A 26,743-nucleotide genomic window follows, 5' to 3' on the forward strand; every position below is an offset into this window, starting at 1 on the left:
GGCGCGCTGGGAGGCTGGCGGCGGGCGGCGCGCAGGAGCTGCCGGGAGTTGTAGTTTGGCGACCCCGCCGCAACGATTGAGGGAGGGGGAGCGCGGCCGGCGGCCATTATCTGGGAGCGCGGCGGCAGACGCGGAGCCGACCTGCCGGCTCCCCGAGCCGCCTCCCCAGTCCCCGTTGCCGCCGCCGCTGGGCGGGGTGGGGCTGCCATGGTGGCGTAGCCTCGGCCCGCTCCTTTCTTTCCTCCCCGCTGCTCCCGCTGAAAGCGCGGCGGCGGCGCGGCCTAGCCCAGAGGGCGGATCCTCGGCCTCGTGTAGCGGCTGCCGCCCGCCCAGGGCTGCCCTCCGCGGGTGGCCATGTCTCTAGTGGCCTATGCCAGCAGCGAGGAGGACAGCGAGGCGGAGGAGGCCGCGGACGAGGAGGTGGAAGCCCCCAGCACTCCGCCTCATGACTCCCCGGTCCCGCAACCCCCGGCCCGGGGGGGGCTCTTCGCCTCCCTTCCTCCCCCCAAAGCCTCCGCGCCGCCCCCCCCACCTCCCCAGGGCAGCGGATTCCCCTTATTACCTCCCCCGCCCTTCCTCATGGGCCCACCGCCCGGTGTGAGGGGCTTCGGCCCCCCTCCGCCCGCTCCGAGCCCGGCCCCCGGCCCTCCCGAGCCATCCGCCGGCAGTGGGGAGCAGCCCCGGCCAGGGGGGCTCCTCCTGCCGCCCCCACGGAACGTTGCCTCGGCCTCCGGCCCGTCCCCGCCCGCCTCGGGCCCCGCCGCTCTGCCCAGCGCTGGGGGGGACCTGGGACTCCCCAAGCCAAAGAAGAGGACGGAGCCGGTGAAGATCGTAGCACCCGAGCTGCACGAGGGAAATGTGAGTATGGGACAAGCTCCGCTGAGAAGGGGGGGGTCAGCCCTTGAGCTCTGCTTTGTGCTCTCCAGGCATCGTTAGGTCGTGAAGCACGGTGCTGTGTGCCTTGCGGGGCAGCCAGGCACCACAGCCTGCCTGGTGCCATGGTTGTGGCATCTGGAGAGATCTGTCCGGGTCGCCAGACCTAATCCTAAAGCACTTTGCAGAATTAAACTGAGATAGTAACCATGTTTATAACTGTAATGCACCTGAATCCAGATGATCTGCAGTCTTATTTATTGCTGAAGTCAGTGCGTTGCTTTAGAGCTGTATGGCCTTCTTAGGGGCATCCCAAACAAGCCTGAATTTCTCTTCATACTCTCTCTTTGTTTGTTTTGACATCAGTAGAACTTCCTGACGATGTATTGTTTGATTGTTTGAAGGCTTCAGGTGTCCACCAGACCTGTAGGTATTCACTTCCATCTCAACTCATGCTTTTTTAGTTGAAGTTTGCCCGATGCCTTATGTAGTTCTTGAGCACCAAATCCAGGTAGCTGGCCATAAGCCAAAGCAAGCTGTGACTATGTGAAGGGAGATACGGGTCCTCATCCCCCTTCTTGACTCCCTGTGGATGAATGCAGTGCTGGTGGCACTCTGGAACCCATTGGTGACCCTGAGGCCTTCGTGTCAAAGGAAATCAGCCTCTGTCTTGGGAGGATTATGGCAGTGCTGAGGCGCAGAGGGAGCTGCTCTCTGTCCCACTCTGAGTGTCGTGATGCTGTGCATGCTCCAGGGAGCTGCACTGCAAAGTTCGGGTCGTTTCCACAGGGACGAGCAGCTTGAGGGAAAGGTTTCATGGTTATGGATTTATCAGCAGTGCCAATGAATAGCAGACTGCCAGCATCGAGGCCTGTGGGAGCTGAGATGAAGTCAGCATATCTCGCTCTGCTGGAGCAGCAGCCTGCAGGGAAGGAAGGGTGAGAAGGACACCGGCTGCCCCCAGACCAACATCCAACCTCCTTTGGCAAATCCTGCACAGCTCCTGAAATGCTACGGAGGTGTAGCAGCTAAATGTGTCTCACTGCTGAGCAGCAGAACGTGCTTCTTGTTGGCTTTGTTGGCAGGCAATGTGCTGCTTGCTGTGAGATGCAGGTCCAGGTCTGTTTGAGCTGAGCCTCCCAGCAGGGGAGGTTTGCTTTTTGCAGGGAACGGGAGAAAAAATATGTGGTGACTTAATGTGAAGAAGGCCCTGTGGCTTTTTGCTGCCTATCTCCAATCTTCTGCCTGATCTTAAATGCTTGTATGCTCCACGTGTACCAAGCAGGAGGATGTATGGCAAGCAGCATAGGTACAGACCATTCCCTGGTACCCACTTTTTGCTTACTCATTTCTTTGCAGCACTTCATCATACAAATACTCAGGCTCTTAGCTTCCTTGCTGCCCTTACAATTACTGAAATGAATATGAGGAGATTTTTTTTTCCTTTCCCTCCCTGTCCTCCACCCTCTGTGTTCAGCAAATTGGCTTTGAGCAGAAGCACCTGCAGGTCATCAGGATGGTGAATGCATGCTGCCGAGAGAAAAGTCCCTGAGACAGAGCTGGTCCTGGTGCTTCCTGGAAGCCCCTTTGCCAGAGGCAGAATCCCCATTTCATCCTTTTCTCTTTACAGTCCTTTTTGTCCCTTTCTTTTTGCACCTGTGGAAGTGCTCCTGGGCAGTTTCATCTCTCCTGAATACAGCGGTCTGGTTTTATTGCAACTCTGACTTGCATTTATTTATGTGTGTTCTTTTTTTCTTTGTCCTGTTTTATAATTTAGATAGTAAACTGGCAGAAGACCTCGTTTCCTGTAATCTATTTAAAGTGCTCTGCAAAGCAGTAAGATGATAAAGATGTCAGGGGCCTTTTCTGATGGCAGAGATGACCAGACCTTACACTCAAGTTTTTAATGGATATTTAACAACTCCAAAGTTACTGTGAACAATCTCCTATTAATCTCCACAGTGAATTTTTACACTCTGTGTGGGTTTTGTGCTTCCCCTCTGTTAATGTGGTGCTGTCTGTCTCTTTGAAAGGGAGCGCTGACCTTTTGCTGGGTGGTTTGTGTTCTTTGCCTCACTGTAGGTTGATTTTCCTGTGACTTCATTGTGAGCCAGCAGCTCAGATACTTTAAGTGCTAATTTCTGGCAGGAGCCAAATATGTGGAGTATCTCTGCCCACCCACTTTGCTTTAGAGCAACGTGAAGAAGCCACCTTGAAAACTGGGAGTTTTGAATGAGTGAATCCTTTTTTGTCCCATAATTGGGTAAATGAACTTAAGCTGGAGATTATTTTTTGACTGCGGATGTGTTGCTCCGATGAGATTATAAGAGGTAATGCTGACTTGTTTGCAAAGCTTCAGTTTTTACAGTGGAGTGCAGCTTACTTTCTCTGCTCAAACCACAGCAGGCTCAGCTGCTGCTAAACACAGTGACAGGTACTGCAGCCCTGCTTGCTGTGGGCAGCTCAGTGATCTCCCAGATCTCTCCTATCTCTTTTTGTCCTGACACTGATGCATCAGCAAGGCTGTGAAAGAGCCTGACGACAGCCCACTGTTGCTTTCACTGTGGTTTTTGGCAGGTTGAACCCGGCCCTGCAGTGCTGTGATCCTCTGCTGTTTCAAACTGAAAGTTACCAAGTCACCAAGCAGGGGTGGTCGCTGTTATTTACTGTCTCGAGTTGTGCTGAGCTCTGTTTTTCTTTCTCAGTCAGATTCAGAGGAAGATGAACCAGCAAAGAAGAAAAATATTTTTCAGGTGAGTCTCTGGCGTATTGAATTAAACAAGTTGCACTGGAAATCAGTGTGTGATCGATGTTGGGTTTCTGCAACTGTAAACCCATTCAGCACAGGGCCTTCAGAGTATAAAATTCCTGGGGTATCGAATCCTTTTTGGGTGAGATTGAAATTTTGGCAAAAATACGTATTCATGTGAGAAGTAGATGGGTATTTGCAAGTACCAGTTTTCCTTTAAGTCCCACCAAGCCTTTTGTGCAAGAAAGTGTTGGAAGTGGCGAGCAATTGTGCTGAGCAATGGGAAACCCATTAACGCCGTTAGAATCGGAGGAGATAATTGGCAGGGAGTCAGGGGAAACTAAATGGTCTCGTTCATTTCTCTTATTTCTATGAACCATTTGCCCCGCATGAAACTCACCAGGGACGTGGCGAGGGCTCTGGCTTGTCCGCTCTGCTTCCTCAACCCAAAAACTTGACGGTGAAAGAGACCAATCGGTTACTTTTGCCCTACGCTTTCTCGAGGAAAGCAGCCGACAACGCCTCCGAGTCGAAGCCTGCAAAGGCCCCGACCTCGTCCTCCAAAACGAAACCTCCGTCTAAGCCGGCCGTAGCCACAACTCCTTCTCCCTCTGCCATCAAAGCTGCTGCGAAGAGCGCCGCCCTCCAGGTAACCAAGCAGATTACGCAGGAGGAGGACGACAGCGACGAAGAGGTCGAGCCAGAGAACTACTTCTCCTTGTCCGACAGGAGCGAGCCCAGCGCTGTCGCTGCTGAGGCGTACATGTACTCAAGCCCGGTGGTGTCGGAGGAGCCGCCACCTGGGACGGAACCGGAGCCGCAGTTCCAAGATGCTGCTGCCAATGCACCTCTGGAGTTCAAAACCGGCGTGGGCTCCAGTGCCGCTCATCACAACTGGCTGCCCAAATCCGGAGAAGACTACGACAGTCAGCCCTATGGCCAGTTCCCTGCTTACGGCGATGCCGGCGGGACTGACGCCTATTATCAGGTGGGTCTGGAACAGGGGAGGCTTTGTGTTGGTTAGGGAAGCAGGCTGTGGCTTGTGAAACTCCAACCTGTGGTCTCTGGAAGGAGGAGCGGAGATCCACAGCATTTCTCCGATGAAGGGTTGAGAGAACTGGGCTTGTTTAGAGAAGAGAAGGCTCTGGGGAGACCTCATGGTGGCCTTCCAGTGCTTGAAGGGAGCGTATGAACAGGAGAGGAATGGGTGTTTATGAGGGTGGATGGTGATAGGACAAGGGGGAATGGTTTTAAAGTGAGACAGGGGAGGTTTAGGTTGGATATTAGGAGGAAGTCTTTCAGTCAGGGTGGTGAAGCACTGGAACAGGTTGCCCAAGGATGTTGTGGATGCCCCATCCCTGCAGGCATTCAAGGCCAGGCTGGATGTGGCTCTGGGCAGCCTGGTCTGCTGGTTGGCGACCCTGCACACAGCAGGAGGTTGGAACTGATGATCTTGGGGGTCTTTTCCAACCCAGGCCATTCTATGATTCATTCTGTGATAATACAGCTGGGTTCTTCTGGCACGAGAGCCATAGAAGCTCTTTGTGGGATAAATCTTTAATGGCTGCACTCGTTGTAAAATGCCCCAGCAGAACTGCCCCTGCTCTTGTCAGGGTACTGAACCAGGGAGTGCCAGAGCTGGTATATGAAGCCAGGTTGTTTCTAGCAATTCAACACCGCTGAGTTGCTATTGGGAAAAAAATGCCCTGCACTCTTCAGTAGTGCCAGGGTAATGAGGTGTAATTAATGACTGCTTCCATCAGCCTTGTGTGTGTAATGCACCGTGCTTCTCATACTCCTGGCTGAGAGACCAGCAGCTCCCGGGGTGAGGTACAGGATTCAATCTCGCATCTCTGGGCTTCTGTTTTCCCCAGGATCCATCTTGCTTTGCTGCAGTGACGAACTGCTTTTCCTTTTGCCCACAGGATTACTACAGCAGTGGGTACTACCAGGAGGTGGAACCAGCGCAGGCACCGCCGCAGGAGATGAGCACCGACTCCTCCTTCCTAGACGACGAAGCGGTTGGCACTTATACTATCTATCCCACTATGGAGTTTGCATTTAAGCTCTGCTAGAACATAGGACCTGCTTGACAGCCTCCTGAGCCTCCAGCACGACCCAGTGCTCCTTGCCGAGTTGGACCGGATTGTTGTTCCGTGGGGTTTAGTGCTGTGCTGTGGAGACATGCAGTGTCCTTCCAGCAATGTGTTGGGCTACTGCTCCTGATGGATTTGCTTGCTGTATAAGTAGGTGATGCTTGTTGTTCCCACCTAGCCCAACTTTGTTTTGTTAGCAGTATATATGGCGGGCAAGTTACCTCAGTAGGGCGTTCAGATATTTTCTTGGTACAGCCTCTAGCACGGCAGTGCTTGCCCCACATTGTTGAAATGCTCAAGATCTATAGCTCAAAAACCTGTTTGAAAAGAAGCAAAAACTGCCTCTCATTGTTGATTTAATCTGGAAAATGCCAGTCTTGTCAGCTGAACCAGTAAGGGCTGCGGAAGGTGGCTCGTGTCGTGCTGATTTCCTTTGAAGAACCTCTGCTTTTGAGATTTCAGTTATGGAAGGTGGATATGTTAGCAGTTGAACTTGAGGTGTTTTCCTAGCATTTAAAATGAGGAGGCTGAGGGCCTTCTCATAAACAAAAGGTAAATGTTGTTTTTCCCTCTGCATAGGAAAAAAACAAAAGATTGTAATCTTAATGTTAAGTGGTTTAAGATACCCTGATCTACAGCAAAGCAGAGCTATCCTAAAGAAAAAATTCCTCACTGGAAAGATGTATGGTAATGTGCCCTGTCCCATGCTAGGGGAGCAAAGAGGGGGTCGCACTCCAGCTTCCTTGAGCTGTTTCAGGTTGTTGGTGTGTGATGTTTGTGTAACTCCAGTTGTTTCTGTCCTTCTTTCAGTTCAAAAGGCTGCAAGGCAAGCGAAATCGGGGGAGAGAAGAAATCAATTTTGTGGATATCAAAGGTGACGATCAGCTGAGTGGAGCCCAGCAGTGGTTGACCAAATCCTTAACAGAGGAGAAAACCATGAAATCATTCAGCAAGGTACAGACAGGACGAGAGGAGCACTGACTGGGGTTTTGGAGACCTGCTCAGTTCCTGTTTCAACCACAGCTGGAGCTGTTCTAGAGGCTCTGTAGTCACTGCTGTAGGGGGAGCAGGGACCCTTGTCTTCTGTGTTGTATGAATAAATATACATGAGAGAGTAGCAGGGCTTCTCACGACACAGTGCAGGTGGTAAAGGCCAGCTAGGAGGAAACCTGAGGAAATCTGCCCACAACCTTAACGTGAAACAAATGCTCCTTGAGCTGGCTTTGCAGCAGGGGCTTTAACAGTTTATCTGATCTTGTTTCCTAGAAAAAAGGAGATCAGCCCACAGGACAGCAAAGGAGGAAACACCAGATCACATATCTGATCCATCAGGTGAGTAGCGTGGAAACCAACACAGATAGAACTGGGGGGGGGGGGTTGGTGGCATTGCCCCTTTGGCCCTGAGGATTCAGAGCTCCCAGCTTGGTTTTTGCTCTGCTTCACCCTGCCCCTTGCAGCCAGCTCCAGTGCATGTGTGCTTGTGTTTGGTTATGAGGCTCATTGCTTCCTGTCTAATTCCACGTGGCTGCAGTGTGGTTGGAAAGCAGCTGCTGAGAGCGACCCACAAAAGAAGCTGCATTTCAGCATAAATGAAACGCCTGTGCATCCCAATTAATTCAGGCCTCTGTCAAGATAATTGTGCTAGCTCCTGTAACGAGCCTTCTAGCTGAAGCACGCTGTAATCCCCGTCAGCAGGGGCAGAGGAGGGTAAAATAGTGCTGACTCAGTTGAGCAGCAGCTCTGATGCTCAGCTCTGATGCTCAGCTCTGATGCTCATCTTCTCGATTTCCGCAGGCGAAGGAAAGAGAACTGGAACTGAAAAACACGTGGTCTGAAAACAAGCTCAGTCGACGTCAGACTCAAGCCAAATATGGATTCTAACACCCATGTCCCATGTTTTGGCTCTTGTCCCAGGTGACTTACTGTGTCAGACCTCTCCTGGCCTTTGGAGACCAGCTGGGCTGGCGTTGAGTGCTGTCTGCTCGGTGGGTGGGAGGATATTGCACTCACTCCCCTGTCAGGAAAAAGGTTTCTTGTGAACCATTCCTGAAACTCCACCTGTAATCGTTCCCCTCTCCTTAAACAATAATGTGGAAGGTTCAAATCAGGTCAGTTTTGCACAGCCAGCAACAGTCCCAGGGCAGCTGCAGGAGCTGTGCCTGGTGCAAGGCTGCTGTCCTGTAGGTGCAGGGCCGTGCGTCTGAAGCAGCCTCGTCACTGGAACGTGAGGCAGAGTCTCTCTAAGCTTCCACGTCCCACTTTGCTCCTTCCTCGGACTCAAGAGTGTCATTTTTCATTCTCAAGGCACTTTCAAGAGCGATCCTGTTTGTTGTTTTTCATTCAGTTTGTTGTTTTCAACGAGACACGATCAGGGCTGTTGAATTTTGGCTGAGTAAATCCTGTGCTCCTCTCATACGGACGGTGGATTTTTATGATTGTTTTTTTTTGTGTGTGTGCACGTGGCCAAGTTGTTGCTTTTGCTCTTGGCTGCACCAGCCTGTCCATGTCAAACCATGCTGAGGGGAAGCTCGTTTTTTTGTTGTTGTTGTTGTTTCAAAGGAGAAGCAAAGTGACAGATCAGAGCTTGGAACAGAAGTGAAAATACTGCAGTGTCGAGTGCAGAAAGCAATGAGGACCTCAGCCAGCACGAGCTGCTGCTGAGAACCTTTGTGTGTAGCTGATGATCGTGTGTACATTGCTTCCCTTTTCCCCTTCTTCTTCCTCCCTCTGATCCAGGGCCGACAGTGCTGTAACAATCTGATCTCCATGCTTATTGAACTGAGTATCCCAGTTTCCTGGGAGCAGGCACAACGAAAGCTGCCTACTGTACATTTATTTTTCAGCTTTTTAGCTCGTTTGTATGAATTTCCTTTCCTATAAAGGCATCACATCTGTTTTAGTGTTAACATTACCCTCTGGGCTGGGAAGAGGAGACGGTGTCCCAGCCTTAACTTTTTAAAGAATTAAATTGATTTAAGGTATTAGGTCTAGGTGATGTGACTGCAGATCGTGCAACCTCACCAGCCCCAACCCGTGCATCTTTAGCCAAGTCTCTGTGACCTCTCTTAGCTCACTGTTCACCACTGTGTGATGCTGAAGGGAGCAGGGAGTGTTGGTCTGGTTCTCCAACTCGCATTTCCAACACTAAGGGTTGTATTTGTTGTAACTGCAGCTGAAACAGCTGAGAGTGGTTTAGGAAGAAACTCCATGAGGTTGTTTTTCCTCCCATTGCCTGTTTAAAAAAGGAGCCAAGAAAACAAACCCCAATGAAAGAATTTCTTTCTTAGAATATTTAAAAGAAGAAATGTAACTTCTAGTTTAGTTTCCTGGATGTTTTAGTACTTTGCAGAGCCAAGTTTGAGTATCCGAATGACCAAAATAAAGTTACTGTTGAGTAATTTATTCATATCTTATATGTACAGTGAAATCCTCTGACAAGAGATTTGATAAAGGAATAAACTTTTAAATGAACCAAACCACAGCTGTTTGCAGTGTGAGGCACAAGGTGAGGTGGGTTGGGTTCACTGCCCTCTGCTGTGTGTGCAGTGGGGGTCGGGTGTCCTGAATGTGGGGCAGCAGCACCTGGAAGGTTTCTCCCCACTGCAGTTTCGTGGGTCTGAGCTCCTCAGGCTTCATTCTGCCAATCCCTCCCAGGGGCTGAAGGCAGCGTTCAGATCCTCCTGTTTATTTTTGCCTTTTCCATATGTAATTGCTCATTTTTAACACTAGAGGGGACTTAGGAGGATGGCAATCGCTGCTGACTTTTGCTCTGCTTTCAGCCATTTACGAGCAACAACGTGAAGGCTTGTGAAAAACGGAAGCGATTTTCTTAGAGGTAGAAGCATAAAACCTCTGTTCTCCTTTTCAGTCCTCCTTTTGAAGCTCCAACGTGTCCAAATTTGGGTCTCCAGTTGCTCTCACATGCTTTTCCCTTCTGTTGTGGCTGTGTTTGCACCAGGGCTGATGAGAACCACACTCTTGTTGCTGCACACTGGGGGCAGAGCAAGGAATTGGGGTTGTGCAGTGGGGCGGCGCAGGCTCTGTGTCGCCCTCATCTTCTGTTCTGGGGTTTGGTGCTGCTCTGTGCTCGGTGGCTGAGCAAGCAGGGCAGAGCTCAAGGCATCTGTTGGCAGGACCAGGCTTGTTTGCAGCCAGCGAAATGCTGCATGGATGGCACCAGCCCTGCCCGAAACCCATCTGGTTCTGCTCTAATAGCCTTTTCCTCCACCCTGATTCTATTCATAGCAATCTCTTTCTGCGAAGATAAATTAAATCCGTTCTTCCTCATCCCCTTTGAAACAGGGTTTGGGAAGCAGGCGACCGTGTGAATCCCAACGCAGAGCTGATGGATGCTGCTGGTATGCCTGGGGCTGCCTCCAAGGTCCAGGGGTCTCCCTCTGCCCTGCAAGAGCAGAGCAGGCAGACCTTGTGCCAACAAGAGGCTGGGCATTGCCATGGCCCTACCTCTGTGCCTTAGGGATGGCCTCTAGAAACCTGCTCATAAATGTTCTCCGTGGCTTCAGCTCGCTTGGTGCTGCTCATCCTTGGGCTGTAAGCAGGGTCATCAAACTCCAGTGCTGAGTTCATTGGGGCCGGAGGAATCTGTGGGAAGGGAAGCTAGTGAGATGGTGACTTGGCGCCTGGTGAGGGCCGGGCTGGAGAGCTTGGTCCTGCACCAGAGCTTGTGCCTTATGGCAGATGTATGGAAACGCACCTCTGGGGCCGGCCGGGGAGCTGCTCTCTGCGTGGTGCCTGCGATGGGAGTCGCTGGCAGCTGCCTTCTGTGGAAGCCCTGGTTGGAAAGGCTGCGGGACAACCGCCGGTGCAGAAATGTGGTGGGAGCCAGCAGGGATCCAGGGCCTCGTGCTCCCCGGCGGGGTGGCTCTTGTTGCACCGTGGCCACCTCTGCATAGATGTTAGCCTCAGCGCTGGGGCTGGAGCCCAAGCCCATGGCATAGAAGGGAATAGGCTCCACAGGTGGGGCCGTGCCCTCGTGGGGCTCTGCGTAGGTGTGGAAGCGCATGAGCTGCTGGTACTTGGCATCAAGCATCTCAACAGGGTTGATTTCGAGGTGCGTCTGTGTGGAGGGGCTGTTGGCTTCTGCTCCTTCGCTGCTGTTGCAGCTGCGTGGTCCCTGGGTGGCCGCTGAGGAGCTGAACTTGGCAGGGAGTGGCAGGGGGATGTTGGAGGCCTGGAGAGGGAGGGAATGCTGGGGGCAGTGTGGGGAAGGGGCTCATCCCATTGGACCAGCTGCATCCCCATCCCATCCCATGGACCACCAGCATCCCTACCCCAGCTGCATCCTCGTGGACTGGCTGCATCCCTACCCCAGCTGCATCCCCATGGACCACCAGCATCCCTACCCCAGCTGCATCCCCGTGGACCACCAGCATCCCTACCCCAGCTGCATCCCCGTGGACCACCAGCATCCCTACCCCAGCTGCATCCCCGTGGACCACCAGCATCCCTACCCCAGCTGCATCCCCGTGGACCACCAGCATCCCTACCCCAACTCCATCCTGGTGGACTGGCTATCCCTACCCTATCAGCTCCCTTCCTTCCTCTTGCATATGCTATGTCCAGGCTGCCCTGGAAAGCACCTCTATGCCCCAGGCCTTGCCTTTACCTCCTCAGGGCCACTCTCTGCTGCCTGCCCATCTCCTGGCACCCGCTTGGCCATGGTGCTGTTTGCTGGGGGGTTTGCTGGTGCCTTGCGGGATGTGGAGCTGCTATCTGGGGTGCGCATCACTCCGCAGGCCTTGTCCTGCAAAGTGCAAAGGGTGAAAGGAAGGCAGTCACGAGGCCAGGACTGGCCCAGCTGTGATGTTGGGTGGTGAAGTGCCAACTTCAGCTGTGACCCTTTGATTTCTCTGGCCTGGATTCCCTGATTTCCCTGGAGAAAGCAGCCCCAGTGAAGCAGGAAAGCTGCTGTTTCTCCCACGTCCTGCTGGGGCTAACGAAGCAGCTAATTGCTGCAATGAGAAGGCGTGCTTACCCGTCCCCGTGGCACAGTCAGCAGCTCACCGTAGGGAGGGATGGGAACGTGGGCATAGTGCTGCAGCAGCTCGGCCAGCTCGGGGTGGGCACTGTGCTCACCCAGGATCACATAGTGTCCATTGGGCAGCTGGTCCAGCACAAAGTGTCGGCAGCGCTCTCTGCCCCTGCAGGGGAGGACAGAGGCGTTGGTGGTGGAACAGCTTGGGGTTGGACGTGCCCATACCCCTGGGCTGGGCTCCCTCACCTGTAGGACAGCACGAAGCCCACCGTGCTCTCACTGAAACGCACCAGGAAGCAGCCCAGCGGCTCACCCTGCAGCATCTGTTCTGTGTCCCTGCAGGAATGGATCCCAGGGCATCCCCTCACTTGTGGGAACATCCCGTGGGGGTGCAGGACCACCCTTGGGGAACTCCTTGCTCACCTGCGACTGATGAAGCCGTGGAACCAGGCTGGCAGATTGCCTGCGGCCCCCAGCCGATGCACTTGTGTCTGCTCAAACCACAGTTTGGTGCGTGCCCGCAGAGATGCTGCAACCTCCCTGGGCTGAGAGCAGCCCTGCAGCACGTGGCAGGGAGCAAAGGGCAGCTGGGGCTGGGGGCCTTCCGCTGCCCCTTGTCCCCTCCTGCCTCGTGCATCACACTGCTCCACACTCTGGGGCTGCAGCAGGGTCGTGCCGTGTCCTGGCTGGATGCTGCCTGCCTTGTCTCCAGCGATGCATTTGAAGGTGATGAAGAGGGGTTGGGTGTCATCCATGGAGCCACCTGTCCTCGGGTTGCAGAAAGGAGCGGGCTGAGGGTCCCAGCAGCCCCCCATGCTGCCCCATAGGGTACTGCTCCTCGCCCTGTTTCTTCCTGGTCACCCTCACGGCGCTGCTGGGAACCCAAAGCTCTGGGAAGAACCAACCCTGTGTGTGTCAGCGGCTCTGCATGCATGCAGGGTTCATCTGAGTCCTGCCAACACTCGGCCAAACAAAGTTAATCCTGAGCAGATGCTCGAGGGGGTGGAAACGACCACGCTGTGTCACCAGCTCTGAGTCACTGGGACTGGACCGAGCCTGTCCAAACTGGGGTCCTGGAAGGCCGAGAGCACCAGACTGGGACCTTAACACAGCACTGAGAGGACCCGGGAGCTGTGTGCACCCAGAATGGTTCCCCATCCAAAGAGGCACTAAAAGGAGCAGCAAAGGCCCACCAAAACCACAGCAAGGAGCTGAGCACCGAGTCCTGCTCCCCACACGCCTTTGTCCTCCATTGCCATCCATCATGGCAACAATCCCTCGGTGCCCCTGTTCCAGTCTTCGCTTCCCAACCTTTTTGCTCCCACCTCAACACACGGATCCCCGGGACACCCCCCCAGCCCACTCCCAGCCCTCACCCCTACCTCCACCGGGACCCGGGGGCCGTGGGGTGGGCAGCGCTGATGCAGCACTGAGCACGGTGATGGGCAGGAAGCGGCGAGCTGCACGCCGGGGCCACGTCACGGAACAACGGCGGGGGCTGCGGGTGGCACCGTGGGAGCACCTCTTCGCCCTCTTTCCCTTCACCCTCAGCGTGTTCAGCTGCTGATGGCTGTACAGCCACGTAAGTGTTACCTGGGTGCACGGGGTGCACCTGGTGCTTGCTGTGCCAACAAGGTGTGTTGCAGTGAGGGGTGCAGGGCTGGCTGGGTTCCCTTCTTCCTGCACCCGCAAAACCTCTTTGTCCCGTCTGCAGCCCTGTTTCTTGCACAGAGCCTAACCTGTAGCTGTGCTGGAGCCAGGTTGCAGCCCTGCACTGGAGCTTTGCACACCTGCGGGTGGGGACAGAGCACCCCCAGCCCCACGGCGTGGTGCCCCCCGGCTCTCTCCACCTTAAGAAACCTGTTCCTCCTCCCTGCCCTCACACCCTGCACCGTTTCCCCTCCGGGCAGCCGGGTTAAACTATTTCTATCGGTGGTCAGGCAGGTTTCCTGTTTGCAACCCTGGCGCTCACGGCTGCGGACAGAGCAGCCACGGCCCCAGAGCTGCTCCTCGAGGATGTGACCCTACAAGGCCTCTCCCAGCCCCTTTGCAGCTGTCCTGGCGCTGCCGGGCGGGGACAGCGTGGGGGGATTTCTCACGAGACCTTGGAAGCAGACGAGCAGCTCTTGGCGTTTCCTGCTTTTTTTCCCTGAGCCGCTGCCCAGCGGATCCCAGGAATCACAGCAGCTTCGAGGAAACCAGAGCGCAAGCAGTGGCACGGAGCAGAGTGTGGCACCGTCCCACGAAGGTTCTTCATCCCCATCGCCGGAGCTGAGAGCAAAGGTAAGGGTGCTGGGGTGCACAGCGTAGCCCTGCACAAGGGACAGAACTGCCTTGGGGACAACGGTGCCGTTGTCACCACAAAAGCTGCCTCCCCAGTGCTCCCACAGCTCTGTCACATGTTGGGGACGGTCACCAGACTCCAGCCTACGTGGATCCAAGGCTGTGCAGTGCCTGGCGGGGTGCCTGCGCTGCCCGGGGGTGGCACGGGGCTGTCACTGTGCAGAGAGGCCATCCAGCGGGGCTGGCGGTGCTGGGAGCAAGCAGAGCGTGGAGGGGGGGAAGGATCTGGGCTGGAGACAGCTCTGCTTGGCCATGGATGGGGACAACCGTGCACAAAGCCGTCAGGTCCCGTGCTCCCTCGTTGTGTTCCCTTATTGAGGTGTTTTTTCCTGCTGGAGGGGGACCCTGCCTCTGGCGTTGGGTGCTACCCCTCAGCACTGCACGCTCGGCCGCACGCCCTGCCTCCGTTTCCCTCTTTGCTTGGGAGCTGCGCCATCGGTGTGGTGAGATTTGGGAGGGCTCTTCTTGGTCCTGCTGCCCCCCCCCTCCCATCCCCTCTGTCTATTTATCTTTGCAGCCATGGCTGAGGATGGCGGGGCTGCCTCCGACAGCCCCCAGGTGAGAGCAACGGGAAGGGTCCTGGGGGTGCAAACTGGGGGAGGAGACACCGGTGAACCCCCCTGCAGCCTGTACCAGGGGGTGCCGCCTGGCTAAGCCAGGTCTGGGCACTCCTGCAGGCGGTCGCCCTGCGTGCACGCAGTGTGGAGGAGCTGTATGAGCTGCTGGAGACGCTGGGCAGGTGAGTAGGGTGGTGTGGGGTGTGCGGAGTAGTGACATTGCAGCCGTGCCCCCCTCCCCATCCCCACCAGTGCCCTGGTTTCTCTCACAGTGGGCACTTTGGAGTGGTGAAGAAGTGCCGGGAACGCAGCACCGGCGTTTTCTATGCTGCCAAATTTGTGAAGACGAGGCGGTGCCGGGGCAGCCGGCGGGGCCTGGAAAGGGTGCAGGTGGAACGGGAGGTGTCCATCCTGCGGGACCTGCAGCACCCCAACATCATGCAGCTGCACGACCTCTTCACATGCAGAGCTGAGATGGTGCTGGTGCTGGAGCTGTGAGCGTGGTCCTGGGGTTGGGTGGGGGGGGGGAGGGGGGTACTGGTGTTGTGCTCCCCCCAGAACTCCCCCCAGCATTGCCCTGCCCTGCAGGATGCGTGGTGGGGAACTCTTTGACTTTATTGCGGAGAAGGAGATGCTGTTGGAGGAGGAGGCCATCGAGTTCCTGGAGCAGATCCTGCTTGGGGTGCAGTACCTTCATGGGCGCCACATCGCCCACTTTGACCTCAAGGTGCCTGTGCAGGTCCCTGGCTGACCCAGGGTGTCCCCCCCTCCACCCTATGGCTGCATCCTACCTGGGGGTGGTTCTGGGGTATTTTACTGTTCCTCACCCACCTCCACGCAGCCTGAGAACATCATGCTGCAGGAGAAGGATGTGCCCAAGCCTCAAATCAAGATCATCGACTTTGGCTTGGCCCAGAAGCTGGAGGATGGTGTCACCTTCAAGAGCCTCTGCGGGACCCCCCAGTACATTGGTATGGAGCTGTCAGCTGGGCTGGAGGGGCAGTGGGACCCCTAGAGCCCCAGTTCTAAGGGGCAGACAAGAGCTGGGACAGCTTCACTGGGAGGGGGACCTGCATGACTGGGGACATATCGGGGTGCCCGTGTGGTGCTCCCACTTGACATGCCCCCCTCTGCTTTTCCTTCACCCTTAGCTCCCGAAGTGATCAACTACGAACCGCTGAGCTCCGCCACCGACATGTGGTGAGGAGAGGGACGGGGGGGACCCACAGTGCTACTGTAGGGAGCCCCAGAGGACAGTCCTGACCCCCACCCTCTGTCTTTCAGGAGCATCGGGGTTATCACCTACATCCTGTGAGTAGTGGCGAGGGGAAAATGCAGCCGGGGGAAACTGAGGCACAGGGGGCAGCGTGGCAGGTCCATCTCCGGTGCTCACGCTCCCTCGTGTCCCTGCAGGCTCAGCGGCTTCTCCCCCTTCCAGGGTGAGACAGATGCTGAGACCCTCTCCAACGTCCTGGAGGGCGCCTATGAGTTCGAGGAGCGCTACTTCAGTGACACCTCTGAGATGGCCAAGGACTTCATCCGGCTGCTGCTGGTGAAAGAGCCTCAGTGAGTGCCATGCCTGTCTCTGTCCCAGTCCTTGGGGGTCTCTGTCCCCAACCCTGGGGATCCCCAGATCCCTGCCATCACAGCCCTCTCTGTTGCAGGGAGCGAATGACTGCATCTGAGTGCCTTGTGCACCCTTGGATTAAGGTGAGGTAGAAAGGGGGAACATAGCTGGGCTCCACTGGCTGCCGTGTGCTGAGGACGTGGGGAGGGGGTGCAGTGATGATGCCACAGCTTCGTCCCTCCAGCCCCTGAACAGGAAACAAGCAGCAAAACGGTGCCGTTCCTCCATCAACATGAAAAACTTCCGCAAGTTCAACGCCCGGAGGAAGTGGAAGGTGAAAGGGAGGGATAAGGGGGTGAGGGATGGGGACGGCAGGATGCGGGGTCCCATCACCTTTGGGTACTTGTGTGAAGCCATCGTGCTCCACCCCAGGGCTGGGTGCATTTGGGTAGGGGGCCGTAGTGGGGTCTGTGCTCCAGTATAGGAGTGGTGGGAGTGGAGGGGAGAGCTCCCTGCACAGACCCTTGCCTTGCTGCTCCCCCAGCTCTCTTACAACATGGTGTCTGCCTGCAACCGGCTGTGCCGCATGCGGCTGCTTTGCAGCCCCGGGACGGAGGGCGAAGAGCTGGTGAGATGCTGGGGGTGCATAATGGATAATGAGGGGCTGTGCCATGGGATGCCCCTCCCTGGGGGGGGCCGTGGTCTTGTCCCTGCCCTTCAGCCCCTCTGTGCCCTTCTGTGCCCCCAGCGCTGCTGTGAGAGCGACCAGGAGGAGGAAGGCAGCCGCCCCGTGACTCTGCTCCGTCGGCGTAGGAGCAGCTGCTCCTGAGCTCCCCCCCAGGGTGGGGACAGAAGAATGGGGCAATCCCACGAGAAGGACCTCCAGACTCCCCTTCACCCCCAGCAGATGTGAGCACCTGAGTGCTGGAGCTGCTGCTCCCACTGCTGCTGTGCTGAGGGCCACTGGGGCAGAGCCAGGGGCACTGCTGTGCTCCCCAGGTCCACCCTCACCTGAGGGCTCTGCCCTTCCCTTGGCTCTAATTCGAGAAATAAATGTGCCCCAATCCTCTTATCTTGGGTGCTGAGCGGAGCAGCTTCCTCCCCCTCCTCATCCTCTTCCTCCTCCTCTTCCTCCTCTTTGCTCCTTTGTTCCCTGGGACTGACCCCTCACAGGGTCACCCTGGATGTACCCATGCCATCAAATCCTCCCCGCAATCCCCACACCTGCAGAAAGCGAAGCACGGAGCATCATCCTGAAGAACACAAGGTCTGGGGGCATCTCACACTCCCTGACCCCTTCCAGCCCCACTGCTCTCAGGGCCGTCCTGTTTTCTCCCCTCTCTATTTCCCAAACAAGCCCCGGCCCTGGCCCTGGCCCGGCCCCGCACAGTTGTCAGGCTAAATATTTTGTGTGTGGCAGCCGAAAACAAAAGTGAAGGGGCCACGGGGCCACCCTTCTCCCGGCGTGCCTCGGTGCTGGCAAGGAGTGCCCGGCGTGCGGGGCCGGACGTGTGCCCGCCTGCAGCACCGGGCAGGAGTGAGACGTGGCCCCACGGGATGGGGGCATTGGGGGTCCTACGGCTGCTGCTTGCCCTGCTGCTCCTCGGCCCCCTCCTGTTGCCCCCGGTGCAGGCCCCCTCTGAAAGTAAGTGGTGGGAAGAGGGGTGAGGGGGATGGGTTTTGGGGTTTTGGAGTTGTTGGGCTGAGCCTCCAGGTGAAGCTTTGTGCTTGCTGCCTCAGTTTCCCCTCTGACGCGATGACCGCGCCGCCACAATCCTCACCTGGCGGCACGAGCACGGCTGTGACCTTTGGGGTCTGGAGTTGGGGAGGAAATGGGGTGGGGGCCCTGTGGTGGGGTCAGGGCATCGCTCGCTTCTGTGGGAAATGATTCCATGAAGCCACTGCGCTCAGCAGTGATGGAAAATGATGCTTAAACCTTTTAGTCTGGGGATGCGACCTGGGGGACAGGCACGGGGTTCTGATGATCCTGGATCAGGAAAAGCCCCAGGGGCTTATGTGGGGATGTCCCCTGGTGGGGTCCCTGCACTCCCAGCAGGGTGGGGACAGAGGGACTCACATGCCTGGGTTTGTCACTGTGTGTCTGTCCTTTCTCTGCGTGCTGCCTCAGTTTCCCCATTGGGAGCTAGAGAGAAGGGGAGGGGGAATGAGGACAGAGCAGCCGAACTCATGCTGAGAGTTGCTCTGGGAATGCTTCTTGCTCTGTCTCTGCCCCTGTGAGGGCGCTGGGGACCCTAGAATTCTCTCTACCCACAATAGGGACCAAGTTGTTCCTGGTCCCCTCTCTCCTTCTGTTCCCCCACTCAGCACAGGGACCGCTGTGACTTTGCCAAGGTCACAGCTGTGGCAGCAGAGTGTTACACTCTCGGAGCTGATACTGCATCCTCAGCCCCACAGCAGGATGGAGACTCCCATGTCCCGAGGGTACCCCATAGTGCTGGGGGGGCTCTGTGTATTGCTGCCTTGCCACACACTTCTGGGTGCTCCAGCTCCATTCCACGTTGCCAGTACTGCTTGGGTGTTCGGGGTACACGCCGAGCTGGTCATCTTTGCTATCGGTGTTTACAGTAAATCCCTCTCTGAGTATCAGTGAGTTTCTCTCCGTAATAACTCGGAGTCAGGTTTCAGGCTGGGGATACTGCTGGAGGGGAGCAGAGACAGCAGGAGATGCTCAGCCCCATGGTGCCCACCTGCAATGGGGTGGAAAACCCCTGGGATGGTGACCCCATAGCCCCATCTCTGCAAAGTGTCAATGGGAGCGATTCGGTGGGAGGATGCTGCGTGCTCACTGCTGCTACCCCAGGGGCTGCAGCCTCCATGGGGTTGGCAGAGGGCTATGAAATGGTCCTAGGAAGCTCCCGCAGAGCCAGACCTCGTTAGCATCACAGCAGCCGTGCTGTCCCCGTAGGAGCTGTGGTGCGCCGGCTGCCTGTCACGGCTGCTCTCATCTGCCCCAGCTGCCCACAGCGACCGCAGGCAGCTGACAGCCAGAGCAGGACATTAACCCCTGCCACGCATCGCTGCGGCCCTATCTGGGGGAGGGGGGATGACACCTGTGTGGTGGCAGGATGCTCTGGGGCATCCCATTGCCCCTAGGCCCCTTTTTGCCACCCCAGTCTGCGGCAGCATGGACATCCGCAACGACGTGTCGCAGCTGCAGAAGCTGGAGAACTGCTCCATCATCGAAGGCAACCTGCAGATCCTGCTGATGTTCACCACGGGCGCCGAGGACTTCCGTGGGCTCAGCTTCCCCCGCCTGCTGATGATCACCGAGTACCTGCTGCTCTTCCGTGTCTACGGGTTGGAGAGCCTGCGGGATCTCTTCCCCAACCTCTCGGTCATCCGTGGCACCAACCTCTTCTTCAACTACGCGTTGGTCATCTTCGAGATGCCGCACCTACGGGAGATCGGGCTGCACAGCCTGAGCCACGTGCTGCGCGGCTCGGTGCGCATCGAGCGCAACCAGGAGCTCTGCCACCTCTCCACCATCGACTGGGGGCTGCTGCTGCCCGACGCCGTGGACAACAGCTACATTGTGGGCAACAAGCTGGCCGAGGAGTGCGCCGACGTCTGCCCAGGTATCCTGGACGTGGAGAAGCCGTGTGCGCAGACCGTTGTCAATGGGCAGTTGGATTATCGCTGCTGGACCTCCAGCTACTGCCAGAAAGGTGGGTGAGGTGCTGCGGGGCTGCTCATCCCTGTGCTGGGAGCCGATGGGGAGCACTGGGAGGCACTGGGAGGCACTGGGAGGGCAGAGCTGGGCACACATCTGTCTCTGCGTGGGAGCGAGCTGCAGTGGAGTAATCGGATCCGCGCTGTATCATTCTCGGGAGGAGAGGCCAGCTCCCAGCTGCCATGTTTTCCCAGCGGTGAGGTAAATACACGCCCCTCCCGGGCTCGTTTGCAGTAAACAGGAGGCCTGGTAATGAAATATATACTATAAACACAGATCCTTATCTGGGCTGTAACCTCGGCCACTGCCCCAGCACTGGCTGCACCACGTGGCACCGCTGGGTGGCTGGGGCTTGGCATGCGGTGAGCCTCACCTGTCCATTTGTCCATTTGCCTGTCTGTCCTGAATGTCCACGCAGCCCGTCATCTGTCTGTCCAGCTGTCTGTGCATCCACCCGTCCATCCACCACCTGTCCATCCACCCACGTGTCTGTCCATCCCTCCATCCATCGCTCTGTCCGTACACCCATCCAACCAACCCTCCCTCCATCCACCCTTCCACCTACCCATCCCTCCGTCCACCCATCCCTCCATCCATTTCTTCATCCATTCACCCCTCCATCTGCCCCTCCACCCCTCCCCACCCTCTCTCCTTGCTCCCCACACCAGCATTCTGCCACCAGCCCCCTACCCGCCCAAACCCTGCACAATCCCCTTTTCCCACTGCCAACATCACCTCCCTGCAGTGTGCCCGTGCGGTGCGGGCTCGGCGTGCACGGCGTCGGGTGAGTGCTGCCATGCTGAGTGCCTGGGGGGCTGCGGGCGGCCCCGTGACAGCCGCTCCTGCGTGGCCTGCCGTCACTTCCACTTCAATGGGCACTGCCTGCCCTCTTGCCCACCCCGCACCTATGAGTACGAGGGCTGGCGCTGCGTCACAGCTGAGTACTGTGCCAGCCTGCGCAAGGTCTCCGACAACCCACGCGACGCCTCCAAGTTTGTCATCCACCAGCAGCAGTGCCTCTCTGAGTGCCCCCCCGGCTACACCAGGAATGAAAGCAGGTGGGGACCCCCGCCCTTGGGGGATGGCAGTGGAGGGAGGGGGCTCCGTGCCCGGCTTAATTCCCACTCCCTGTCCCTGCAGCATCTTCTGCCACAAGTGTGAGGGGTTGTGCCCCAAAGCATGCAAGGTTGGCACCAAGACTGTGGACTCGACACGGGCAGCGCAGGAGCTGGCAGGCTGCACTCTGGTGGAGGGCAACCTCATCCTCAACATCCGCCGAGGCTGTGAGTGCTGGGAGGGTGACATGGGGCAGAGGAGGGGTGGGAATTTCCCTTGGAGGAAGAATTAATGGGTGGGGATCATTGAGGAGTGAGGGTCCCAAGTGCCAGCTCCTTCACCACACCACGCTCATGCCCATGGGATGTCCCCAGATAATCTGGCCTCGGAGCTGCAGAGCAGCCTGGGCCTCATCGAGACCATCACGGGCTTCCTGAAGATCAAGCACTCCTTCGCCCTTGTCTCCTTGTCCTTCTTCAAGAACCTCAAGCTGATCCGCGGAGACTCCATGGTGGATGGGTGAGGACAGGACGTGCTGAAGACACCTGGGAGTGGGGTGCCTGTGCCCATCACCTCCATCTGCCTCTTCCACAGGAATTATACCCTATACGTCCTGGACAATCAGAATCTGCAGCAGTTGTGGGACTGGAGCCACCACGTCCTCTCTATCCCTGTGGGCAAGATGTATTTTGCCTTCAACCCCAAGCTTTGCTTGGCTGAGATCTACCACATGGAGGAGGTGACGGGCACCAAGGGGCGGCAGAACAAGGCAGAGATCAACCCGCGCACCAACGGGGACCGGGCGTCCTGTGAGTGTGGGGATGGGGATGGGGATGGGGGGGGACCCAGTGGCACCGTGATTCTGATCCCTTGCACCCCTCCACAGGCAAAACCCAAACCTTGCGTTTCATCTCCAACATCACCGAGTCCGACCGCATCTTCCTCAAGTGGGAGCGGTACCGGCCGCCTGAGTACCGAGACCTCCTCAGCTTCATTGTCTACTACAAGGAGTCGTAAGTGATCCTCGTGTCCCCCAGCCTGCAGCATCCTCATGGCACATCTGGGGCTGCTGGGCCCCAGAAGATGGAGAGGCTTGGGGTTGGCTGGGACCCCCCAGCTGATGCCTGGGGGCCGGGTGGTTGCCAGACCTTTCCAGAACGTGTCAGAGTACGTGGGGCAGGACGCTTGCGGGGCACAGAGCTGGAATGTGCTGGACGTGGAGCTGCCACTCAGCAGTGAGCAGGAGCCAGGGGTGGCCCTGCTCAACCTGCGGCCGTGGACACAATATGCCATCTTCGTCCGTGCCATCACCCTCACCACCGCCGAGGAAGGGCGCAATTATGGGGCGCAGAGCGAGGTGGTCTACATCCGCACCATGCCAGCAGGTATGGGGTTGCTGGGGGGTTTGGGGTGCCCACGGTGACCTCAGGCTGGGGCTGACGTCCCCATGCCTGCCCAGCCCCGACAGTGCCGCGGGATGTCATCTCCATGTCCAACTCCTCATCCCACATCGTGGTGCGCTGGAAGCCACCTACGCAGCGCAACGGCAACATCACCTACTACCTGGTGCTGTGGCAGCAGCTGGCCGAGGACATGGAGCTCTACATCAATGACTACTGCCACAAAGGTGTGGGAGGGTTACCAGGGATGGTGCAGGGATGGGGACAATCCCCAGGTCCCTGTGGAGCTGGGATGGAGGGTGGAGATGGAAATGCAGCACTGCCCACCCTCGCCTCCAGGCCTGAAGCTGCCCACCAGCAGTGCAGACACGCGCTTCAGTGACGGGGACGGCCCTGAAGTGGAGCAGGATGTAGAGGAGCGCTGCTGCCCCTGCCGCCCTGCTGACGGGCAGCTCCGCATGGAGGGCGAGGCTGAGTCCTTCCAGAAGAAGTTCGAGAACTTCCTCCATAACTCCATCATCATCCCCAGGTGCCGGCGCTTTAGGGGTACCAGGGTCAGGGGGTCTCCGAGCATTGCTCTGTTACAGGGAGGGTGTTCCTCGGCTTCTTTAACCATTTCCTACCGTCTCAGGCCACCTTGGAAGGTGACATCCATCAACAAGTACCCACAGCGGTGAGCTGGGAAGAACCCCAAAACTCTGAGGCTCTCCCTGCCCCATTGCATGTGAGGCCCCCCCTGAGCCCTGACCCCAAACCTCCTCCCATCCCTGCAGGACCCCAAAGCGCCGCAGGGACCTGATGGCCGTCACATCCCCCACCAACGCCTCCTCAGTGGAGCCACCACCTCCAAGCCACACCAGAGCCGAACCCAAACCCGATTTCCAGATCTTTGAGGACAAAGTGGTGCGGGACCGCGCGGTGCTGTCGCGGCTGAGGCACTTCACAGAGTACCGCATCGACATCCATGCATGCAACCACGCTGCGCACACCGTGGGCTGCAGCGCGGCCACTTTTGTCTTCGCCAGGACCATGCCTGAGTGTACGTCCAAGGGCAGAGGGGAGGGTGCTGGGTGATTTTGGGAGGGGATCAGCACTGGGTTGGTAGAGTCGCAAAATCGCTGAGGTTGGAAAACTGCGCTGAGATCAATTCCGACCATCAAGATTTCACCACCGTGCCCATTAACCACATCCTTTAGTGCCACAGCTACACCTTTCTCCGCTTCCACCCTGGGCAGCCTATTCCAATGCCTTATCACTCTTTCTGAGAACAACTTTATCCTAACATCCGATCTGAACCTTCCCCGGTGCGACGTGAGGCCATCACCTCTCATCCTGAGCCCATTTATGTCCCGTCCAGTGCAAGCTGACAACATTCCCGGCAACGTGACCTGGGAGCCAGCCAGCAAGAACAGCGTGCTGCTGCGCTGGCAGGAGCCCCGTAACCCCAATGGGCTCATCCTCAAGTATGAGATCAAGTACAGCCGTGAGAGCGAGGTGAGGATCCAGCTCAGCATCCCCCTCCCCAAGACTGGGATGTCCCCATTGCCACTACCCCTTCATCCCCAGGAGGTCACCACTGTTGTCTGCGTCTCCCGACACCGCTATGCTAAATATGGAGGCGTGCACCTGGCCCTGCTGCAGCCAGGGAATTACTCAGCCAAGGTCCGTGCCACATCTCTGGCCGGCAATGGCTCCTGGACGGGACTTGTCAAGTTCTACATCCTGGGGCCAGGTACCTGATGGGGGCAAGGAGGATGCCAGTGGGGTTGAGGGGCTGCTGGGCTGGGAGCTGGGAGACTGCTAGATGGGGCACCAGGAAATTGGGGAGCACTGGTGGGATTGGGGATCAGGGAGTGCTCCTGGATCTGGACACCATAAGATGAAAGAATGCTGCTAAATCAGGAATTTGGGAGATTCGGGGATGCTCTGGGGTGGGAGCAGCATAGGGCACGGAATGCTGCTACAAATGGTCCCACAACACCCTGCCCCACGGACAAACTCCCGGCAGCCGAGGAGGAGTCCGGCAGCTTCTACATCCTGCTCACTGTTACGCCTGTGATCCTCATGGTGCTCATCTCTTGCCTCGCCGTCTTTGTCTTCTTCTACAATAAGAAGAGGTAGTGACCCCTCCGAACCCTAGGGCTGCACTCAGCTGAGCTGGGGCTGGGGAGGTGGCACTGCATCCCTGCCTCTTGTCCCCCCGCCCTTTGTCCCCCTTCTTTGTCCCCTGTCCTCTGTGCCATGCCCACCTCTCCATCCTCCCAGGAGCAATGATGGCTACCCCAGTGGGACGCTGTACGCCTCTGTCAACCCCGAGTACTTCAGTGCCTCGGACAGTATGTGGGGATGGGCAGGGGTCCCCCTTGGGGTCTGCTGCCCCATTCCCCTGCTTGGGGACGGGGATGGAGGTGGTGGTGATATTGATGATGGTGATGGTGACCCCCCTCCCTGCAGTGTATATCCCTGATGAATGGGAAGTATCACGGGAGAAGATCACGGTGATCCGGGAGCTGGGGCAGGGCTCCTTCGGGATGGTGTACGAGGGGCTGGCACTGGGGCTGGTGGCTGAGGGTGAGGAGACCAAGGTGGCCTTGAAGACGGTCAACGAGCTGGCCACCATGCGGGAGCGCATCGAGTTCCTCAAGGAAGCCTCCGTCATGAAGGCCTTCAAGTGCCACCATGTGGTAGGTGGCAGCAGGGGGGACATCCCCGGGAACTTGGGTTTGTGGCTGCCCACGTGCTGTTTCCATTCGCTCCCCAGGTCCGTCTGCTTGGCGTCGTGTCCCAGGGCCAGCCAGCCTTGGTCATCATGGAGCTGATGACACGTGGGGACCTGAAGAGCTACCTGCGCTCTCTCAGACCCGACGCCGAGGTGAGGGGCTGCCCAGGCGCCGTGGTGCCCTACAAAGGAGGGGGCACAGACCCCGTCCCCAAGGACGTCCCCCCAAAGCCTCCTCTCTCTGTGCGTGGTGCAGAACAACCCCGGGCTGCCGCCACCCTCGCTCAAGGACATGATCCAGATGGCGGGCGAGATCGCTGACGGCATGGCCTACCTCAACGCCAAGAAGTTCGTGCACCGTGACCTCGCCGCGCGCAACTGCATGGTGTCTGAGGACTTCACCGTCAAGATTGGAGGTGGGCAGCCAGAGGTGGGTGGGCTTGGGATGGGTCCCCTCGTCCTGGTGCTCATGGCTCTGTATCTTCCTCCTCTTCCTTGCCTTTCTCCTCTTCATTCTCTTATTCTTTTTCCACCTCTTTCTCCTTTTTCCTCGTCTTCTTCCTCCTCCACCAGATTTCGGCATGACGCGGGACATCTACGAGACAGATTATTACCGCAAAGGGGGCAAGGGGCTGCTCCCCGTCCGCTGGATGTCCCCCGAGGCCCTCAAGGATGGCATCTTCAACACGCAGTCTGATGTCTGGTGGGTGACGAGGCTGGGGAGAGCCAAGTGGGTGAACCCCCACCCACCCCGGGCTGACCTGTGGGTGCTGCAGGTCTTTCGGGGTGGTGCTGTGGGAGATCACCACGCTGGCTGAGCAGCCCTACCAGGGGATGTCCAACGAACAGGTCCTGCACTACGTCATGGACAACGGCGTCCTGGAGCGGCCGGAGAACTGCCCCGATCAACTGTGAGTGGGGGGATCTCTTACCAGACCTGCCCGGGGTGGGCAATAAGCACCACTGGTCTGCACGGAGCCCCCGTGAGCCGGCTGCCCTTGAGGTGGCCGGGGGTGACTGGGGACCCCCGTACCCACTGTGCATTCTTTGTTCCGCAGCCACGAACTGATGTGTCTGTGCTGGCAGCAGAACCCTCGCCAGCGCCCATCCTTCATTCAGCTCCTGGAGAGCATCAAGGAGCACATGGCTCCCGCTTTCCGCACCCTCTCCTTCTTCTACAGTCCGGAGAACCGGCGGCGCGACTCCAGCGAGCCTTCGGACGCCGAAACGGAGCCGCCCCCCGAGGAGGACGAGCCGCCCGCACCCCCTCTGCCCACCCGCAAGGGCCGAGGTCGGCTCCCCAACGGGACGGGCTGCCTGTGAGCGGGGGCTGCCGCCCGCTGCGGACTCATCCCCCCGCCCCATCGCGGGGCCCTTCGCGTTATTTATTGCTTTTAAGGGAAGGGGGTGCGCTCTGGGGCAGCCACTGCACTGCCGACCCCTGCGTTGGGGAGAAGGTAGCAAACGGGGGGGGGGGGGAGGGAGGGAGGGAAGGGAAGGGAGAGGGGAGGCTGCCCCGTGGGGCGCTCCGTTTTGCGGGTGGGGAAACTGAGGCACGCTCTGCCCTGCAGACTCCCCACAATCCTGACTGCGGGGCACCGCGTCGGGGGCCGCGCCGACTCCTCTGTCTGCCCAGGGGGTGCAGGGAGAATAAAGCAGGACGGAGCTCGGCCGAGCGGTGCTTGATCTGTGGGGGC

General features: G+C 57.7%; 4 protein-coding genes across 7 annotated transcripts; 3 read left to right on the forward strand and 1 right to left on the reverse strand.

The window, feature by feature from the left end:
• Window positions 1-68: 68 nt before the first annotated feature.
• Window positions 69-9,194, forward strand: PRCC (proline rich mitotic checkpoint control factor). Its single transcript, XM_052702970.1, has 7 exons — window positions 69-858; window positions 3,579-3,626; window positions 4,026-4,610; window positions 5,548-5,643; window positions 6,529-6,672; window positions 6,985-7,050; window positions 7,513-9,194. The coding sequence occupies exons 1-7, from the start codon at window positions 355-357 to the stop codon at window positions 7,597-7,599; spliced, it is 1,530 nt and encodes a 509-aa protein (XP_052558930.1). The 5' UTR covers window positions 69-354; the 3' UTR covers window positions 7,600-9,194.
• Window positions 9,195-9,308: 114 nt separating this feature from the next.
• SH2D2A (SH2 domain containing 2A) lies at window positions 9,309-13,344 on the reverse strand. Its single transcript, XM_052702974.1, has 7 exons — window positions 13,096-13,344; window positions 12,137-12,476; window positions 11,960-12,049; window positions 11,714-11,879; window positions 11,345-11,482; window positions 10,433-10,909; window positions 9,309-10,320 (listed from the first exon to the last, which is right to left on the reverse strand). Exons 2-7 carry the CDS (start codon window positions 12,466-12,468, stop codon window positions 10,192-10,194), a joined length of 1,332 nt encoding a protein of 443 aa, XP_052558934.1. The 5' UTR covers window positions 12,469-12,476; window positions 13,096-13,344; the 3' UTR covers window positions 9,309-10,191.
• Window positions 13,234-17,252, forward strand: LOC128090575 (death-associated protein kinase 2-like). 3 transcript variants are annotated; one of them, XM_052702973.1, is made up of 13 exons: window positions 13,234-13,996; window positions 14,574-14,614; window positions 14,734-14,795; window positions 14,886-15,107; window positions 15,202-15,340; window positions 15,455-15,584; window positions 15,765-15,813; window positions 15,898-15,924; window positions 16,027-16,179; window positions 16,278-16,323; window positions 16,425-16,514; window positions 16,665-16,808; window positions 16,929-17,252. In XM_052702973.1, exons 2-13 carry the CDS (start codon window positions 14,576-14,578, stop codon window positions 17,007-17,009), a joined length of 1,182 nt encoding a protein of 393 aa, XP_052558933.1. In that variant the 5' UTR covers window positions 13,234-13,996; window positions 14,574-14,575; the 3' UTR covers window positions 17,010-17,252. The 3 variants fall into 3 exon arrangements, with proteins under 3 accessions (XP_052558933.1, XP_052558931.1, XP_052558932.1); XM_052702971.1 differs by lacking the exon at window positions 13,234-13,996 and adding an exon at window positions 14,218-14,341; XM_052702972.1 differs by lacking the exon at window positions 13,234-13,996 and adding an exon at window positions 14,224-14,341 and having other exon boundaries at window positions 16,725-16,808.
• A 109-nt stretch (window positions 17,253-17,361) lies between these two features.
• On the forward strand, window positions 17,362-26,508 carry INSRR (insulin receptor related receptor). 2 transcript variants are annotated; one of them, XM_052702969.1, is made up of 22 exons: window positions 17,362-17,825; window positions 19,315-19,866; window positions 20,617-20,929; window positions 21,012-21,154; window positions 21,302-21,446; window positions 21,522-21,736; window positions 21,814-21,940; window positions 22,074-22,312; window positions 22,387-22,554; window positions 22,667-22,856; window positions 22,959-23,000; window positions 23,101-23,366; window positions 23,685-23,821; window positions 23,894-24,059; window positions 24,336-24,444; window positions 24,593-24,663; window positions 24,782-25,011; window positions 25,089-25,199; window positions 25,303-25,462; window positions 25,620-25,749; window positions 25,823-25,957; window positions 26,105-26,508. In XM_052702969.1, exons 1-22 carry the CDS (start codon window positions 17,738-17,740, stop codon window positions 26,367-26,369), a joined length of 4,002 nt encoding a protein of 1,333 aa, XP_052558929.1. In that variant the 5' UTR covers window positions 17,362-17,737; the 3' UTR covers window positions 26,370-26,508. The 2 variants fall into 2 exon arrangements, 1 of the variants encoding a protein (XP_052558929.1); XR_008210980.1 differs by lacking the exons at window positions 25,823-25,957; window positions 26,105-26,508 and having other exon boundaries at window positions 25,278-25,462; window positions 25,620-25,729.
• Window positions 26,509-26,743: the final 235 nt, after the last annotated feature.

Source organism: Tympanuchus pallidicinctus, unplaced genomic scaffold, assembly GCF_026119805.1.
Source record: "Tympanuchus pallidicinctus isolate F22 unplaced genomic scaffold, pur_lepc_1.0 scaffold48, whole genome shotgun sequence".
Taxonomy (NCBI): Eukaryota; Metazoa; Chordata; class Aves; order Galliformes; family Phasianidae; genus Tympanuchus; species Tympanuchus pallidicinctus.